The sequence below is a fragment of the Coregonus lavaretus genome, assembly GCF_964263955.1.
Source record: "Coregonus lavaretus genome assembly, chromosome: 14".
Classification (NCBI taxonomy): Eukaryota; Metazoa; Chordata; class Actinopteri; order Salmoniformes; family Salmonidae; genus Coregonus; species Coregonus lavaretus.
Window position 1 is genome coordinate 18,028,922 of NC_140001.1, and position 6,000 is coordinate 18,034,921.

The following is a 6,000-nucleotide window of genomic DNA, read 5'->3' on the forward strand; positions in this document are numbered from 1 at the left end:
TACGTCCGAATGTAAAGAAATGTGTGGAAAGGTGATGCCATAACCGTAATGAATGTGTGTGTTTGCAGGTGACGAGAACTGTGTCGTCAACCGTGTCTATCCCAGTCCATGCCCACAGCAGGCCTAGAAGCAGGCCAGTGATGCACAGAGCACCCTACATCAGCGCTCCTCCTACCCATGGGTACCTCCCACTAGGTAAGACCAGGGGCTTGGTGTGTAAGTGCGTGGTCCGTCAGGGTTGGGGTCAATTCCATTTAAATTCCAGTCAATACAGGAAGAACACTGGAATTCCAATTCTCTTCAGTGCTTTTAAATTGGGAACATTTAGATTTTTTTGGAATTTGTTTTACTTTCTGAATTGACTGGAATTTAAATGGAATTGACTCCAATCCTGGTGTCTGTTAGGTTGTCGCTATACACTGAGTATACAAAACATTAAGAACATCTGCTCTTTCCATGACAGACTGACCAGGTGAATCCAGTTGAAAGCTATGACGTTATTGATGTCACCTTGTTAAATCCACTTCAATCAGTGTAGATGAAGTGGAGGAGACTGGTTATAGAAGGACTTTTAAGCCTTGAGACATGGATTGTGTATGTGCCATTTTGAGGGTGAATGAACAAGACAAAATATTTAAGTGCCTTTGAACGGGGTATGGTAGTAGGTGCCAGGCGCACCGGTGTGTGTCAAGAACTGCAACGCTGCTTGGTTTTTCACACTGAACAGTTTCCTGTGTGTATCAAGAATGTCTAATAAAAGCATGAGCTGGCACACTCTCAGAGAAAATTATTTAGTGTATGTAGAGGTGCTGACTAACGGTGAATAAACTGTAAGCTATAAAAACAAAGAGTCACACACTCCATATGTATAACCTCCCATTAATCTATGGGGTAAAAAACCACCAACGTTTCGGCATTACTGTGCCTTCTTCACAAGGCACAGTAATGCCGAAACGTTGGTGGTTTTTTACCCAATAAATTACTGGGAGGTCATGCATCTGGAGTATTAGGAAGATGTTCCTAATGTTTGGTATACTCAGTGTATAAATAATGCTCCTGTAACCCAAGTTCTTTGACCTCTGTTTTCAGACTATGGAGCTCCATATGGCTATGGTCCTGCAGCTCCCTTCCCTGCCTATGGTAAGCAGGGGCCAGCAGCTACTAGACAGTGTCATGCATGTGCTTGTTGTTCCAGCTCACCTTTCCATTTTCTGGTTTCCTGATTTCTTAATGAGGGTGGTCAGACACAGAACAGTCAAATGTGAGATCCACATTTAATCCGCACCTTTCCATTTTTTCTCTTTAGCGATACAGCCCACTTGGCGGATACACAGGGCTAGACTATGTTCTAAGTTTAATTTGAATGGATAGACTACGTTTGTTTTATTTTCTTTGTAGGTTTTTGCTCAAGAATGCCCTCAGTAATGTTCCCTGTTCTACAATTGTCCACAGTCTTCACTGTCTCCCACCACTACTACACGATTTAGGACAGCTTTTCACCCCTATGTGTACAACTTAGACAGAGAAACTTAAAAAAAATACGATAGGATTGTTTTGATTTAATATTTTGTTAGTTTGTTTTTTCTTTGGAATTATGTTATATTTTGAAGGGTACAAAAATACTTGAATGAATGCACTGTAAAATCTATCTTGTTTGTTGGATATTGGTTGTCCATACATTTTTGTTATTAATACGTATTTTGTTCCTAATCTATACATTTAATTGATTACTTGAGTTGTTTGAGACTTATTTTGAGATAAAATGTAAATGTAAAATATACACAAAAAATATATATATATATTCACCAGTTGAGCACCAGTACTTTGTGACCTGCCTAACATTCTGAAATTCACAGCGAGACCCATGTCACCACTTTATCTCCACCGCAATCCTCTCCCATTCTTCACCTAATCCAACACAGCAAATCACTCCAGAATCACACCACATTATCATGACCAAAAATGGCCTCATGTCTAGTGTGTAACTGCTTCCTACAGGCCATGGTTGTAACCACGGTCTCTCTGCTCCCTCCCCTTCTCTGTCTGTCTGTCTGTCTGTCTGTCTAGGTGGTTTGTACATTGACAGTGCCTTTTACCAGCCACAGACAATTGCCACTCCTATTATAATTCACCTGGGTCCTCAGGATTTCTTCTGACCTCCACAGTCAGCGGGGGATGACTTGACATTTTGAAACTTCCTGTTTCCTGTCTGACCAGGCTTTATCTACCTTACTAAGGTCTGTGTCCAGATTCTCCACCTTTCTACCGTATTGTGCAAGTGCACACTAGGGTGGAGAATCGGGACCCATCTCTCTGAGCAGACATCAATCCGAGAAGAAGAAGCAAAACATCGTCAGGGTTGGAATTTTCAAATGTGTAGCAATACTTGACTCTCTTTATATCTACTTGAAATAGTGAAAATGTGTTGTTTGGGAATGGACTTGGCACAACACTGCAATATTCATGTGATACAGTGGGGGAAAAAAAGTATTTAGTCAGCCACCAATTGTGCAAGTTCTCCCACTTAAAAAGATGAGAGAGGCCTGTAATTTTAATCATAGGTACACGTCAACTATTACAGACAAATTGAGAAAAAAATTCCAGAAAATCACATTGTAGGATTTTTAATGAATTTATTTGCAAATTATGGTGGAAAATAAGTATTTGGTCACCTACAAACAAGCAAGATTTCTGGCTCTCACAGACCTGTAACTTCTTCTTTAAGAGGCTCCTCTGTCCTCCACTCGTTACCTGTATTAATGGCACCGGTTTGAACTTGTTATCAGTATAAAAGACACCTGTCCACAACCTCAAACAGTCACACTCCAAACTCCACTATGGCCAAGACCAAAGAGCTGTCAAAGGACACCAGAAACAAAATTGTAGACCTGCACCAGGCTGGGAAGACTGAATCTGCAATAGGTAAGCAGCTTGGTTTGAAGAAATCAACTGTGGGAGCAATTATTAGGAAATGGAAGACATACAAGAACACTGATAATCTCCCTCGATCTCACCCCGTGGGGTCAAAATGATCACAAGAACGGTGAGCAAAAATCCCAGAACCACACGGGGGGACCTAGTGAATGACCTGCAGAGAGCTGGGACCAAAGTAACAAAGCCTACCATCAGTAACACACTACGCCGCCAGGGACTCAAATCCTGCAGTGCCAGACGTGTCCCCCTGCTTAAGCCAGTACATGTCCAGGCCCGTCTGAAGTTTGCTAGAGTGCATTTGGATGATCCAGAAGAGGATTGGGAGAATGTCATATGGTCAGATGAAACCAAAATATAACTTTTTGGTAAAAACTCAACTCGTCGTGTTTGGAGGACAAAGAATGCTGAGTTGCATCAAAAGAACACCATACCTACTGTGAAGCATGGGGGTGGAAACATCATGCTTTGGGGCTGTTTTTCTGCAAAGGGACCAGGACGACTGATCCGTGTAAAGGAAAGAATGAATGGGGCCATGTATCGTGAGATTTTGAGTGAAAACCTCCTTCCATCAGCAAGGGCATTGAAGATGAAACGTGGCTGGGTCTTTCAGCATGACAATGATCCCAAACACACCGCCCGGGCAACGAAGGAGTGGCTTCGTAAGAAGCATTTCAAGGTCCTGGAGTGGCCTAGCCAGTCTCCAGATCTCAACCCCATAGAAAATCTTTGGAGGGAGTTGAAAGTCCATGTTGCCCAGCGACAGCCCCAAAACATCACTGCTCTAGAGGAGATCTGCATGGAGGAATGGGCCAAAATACCAGAAACAGTGTGTGAAAACCTTGTGAAGACTTACAGAAAACGTTTGACCTGTGTCATTGCCAACAAAGGCTATATAACAAAGTATTGAGAAACTTTTGTTATTGACCAAATACTTATTTTCCACCATAATTTGCAAATAAATTCATAAAAAATCCTACAATGTGATTTTCTGGATTTTCTTTTCTCATTTTGTCTGTCATAGTTGACGTGTACCTATGATGAAAATTACAGGCCTCTCTCATCTTTTTAAGTGGGAGAACTTGCACAATGGGTGGCTGACTAAATTCTATTTTCCCCCACTGTATATATCTATTCCCAAACAACACATTTCCACTATTTCAAGTAGATATAAAGAGAGTCAAGTAAGTTTTTCCCCCACTGTATATGAATCTATGTACAGTGTGTGTGTGCTTTTTGTGTGTTTAACCCAATAAGAGTGTGATTTGAATTCATGTATACTGTACCAATGAATGTATGTACAGTTATGTATCAAGTACATTTGTATACAATACTATATATAGTACCAGTCAAAAGTTTGGACACACCTACTCATTCCAGGGTTTTTCTTTATTTTTACTATTTTCTACGTTGTAGAACAATAGTGAAGACATCAAAACTATGAAATTACACATATGGAATCATGTAGTAACCAAAGAAGTGTTAAACAAATCAAAATATATTTGAGATTCTTCAAATAGCCACCCTTTGCCTTGATGACACCGATCATACTGATCACTTATCGTAGGCATTTTGCTGATATCGTTCAATACAATAAGTATTCTATGCTAGAGAAAGTTTGAAATGAAATAAGTTTCTAATATGGGTGATTGTTAATGGGACAGTTGATGGCTACAACCATCAAACTAGTTGTAGTAGTTTAAAGGATAATTGTAAAAAACTGTGGTGCACTTTAATGTTATAAATCATTATCGCATCAATTCAAGCAATTTATCGAGATATGGATTTTTTTCCATATCGCCCAGCTCTATGTATACCAAAGGCCTTATGTTGGAATTTTAATGAGATGCTCACAGAGAGAGAGTGGGGTGTGGTGAGGTGTGGTGGTGTCTCTCTGTGTTACAGCCTGTCTAACCCACTGAATGATATGGGCTACATACTACGTTTGATGGTCTCCATGAAACTCCTTCCCTGAGCAGACAGAAAGTGTCTTTCCACTGCCATGTTTCCATTCGTAACAGGATTACGACGTTCTTTCACCTCAAATAAAACCATGCCGATCTGAAGTCAAGACAAGTGGTTTTCCCAGGTCAAGTGCCATCCAATGCTTCAGTTTTATATAGTACTGCAGGGATGCCTACTTTACATTCCATGCCGTGAATACCGTGGCCCCACCTCATATCTGGACTGGCGAATGAGAGCCACCAGGATCAGGGTAGTTTATCTCTGAGGCCTTGAAGGAGGCCTTTCATCTAGCAGGATGACATGACAGTAATAGAAAGCAGTGCAGTGTAGGGCCAAGCTGAGCCCAGCAGAGCCAGGCGAGTGATAGATATGATCCATGCTCCTGGCGAGGCTCTGGGATTAGGGTTGAGTAGCGGGAACCAGGTTACCCGGTATAAATAACTGCAAGAAACCAGTAAATTCTAATACATAATTTCTATGAACAGTATGACGTGAAATGGAACTGTTAAACTATATGCGATGTCTAAATCTGTCTTCTCTATGGCCTTCTTTCGGCTATCTGTATGATCAATCATCAATGCTCAGGGTGGGGACAGACAGCGCATCTCAGTATGGAGCGCAGTTCACAATGCATGTATCATCTCATCACCCTTTGCCTTGATGACAGCTTTGCACACTCTTGGCATTCTCTCAACCAGCTTCACCTGGAATGCTTTTCCAACCGTCTTGAAGGAGTTCCCACATATGCTGAGCACTTGTTGGCTGCTTTTCCTTCACTCTGCGGTCCAACTCATCCCAAACCATCTCAATTGGGTTGAGGTCGGGGGATTGTGGAGGCCAGGTCATGTGATGCAGCACTCCATCACTCTCCTTCTTGGTAGAATAGCCCTTACACAGTCTGGAGGTGTGTTGGGTCATTGTCCTGTTGAAAAACAAATGATGCCCAAACCAGAAGGGATGGTGTAACCGCTGCACAATGCTGTGGTAGCCATGCTGGTTAGGTGTGCATTGAATTCTAAATAAATCACAGACAGTGTCACCAGCAACGCAGCCCCACACCATAACACCTCCTGCTTCATGGTGGGAAATACACATGCAGAGATC

General features: G+C 41.8%; 1 protein-coding gene across 1 annotated transcript in view; it reads left to right on the forward strand.

Annotated features, from left to right (window-relative positions):
• LOC311140926 (spermatid perinuclear RNA-binding protein-like) overlaps positions 1 to 2,156 on the forward strand; it is a gene marked incomplete at both ends in the record, with an annotated part of 29,636 nt that extends 27,480 nt beyond the window's left edge. Inside the window, 3 exons of the mRNA XM_084176196.1 lie at positions 69 to 195; positions 1,090 to 1,140; positions 2,068 to 2,156. Coding sequence (XP_084032322.1) covers positions 69 to 195; positions 1,090 to 1,140; positions 2,068 to 2,156 — 267 coding nt within the window. The remainder of the gene's footprint in view (positions 1 to 68; positions 196 to 1,089; positions 1,141 to 2,067) is intronic.
• Between the last annotated feature and the right edge of the window lie 3,844 nt (positions 2,157 to 6,000).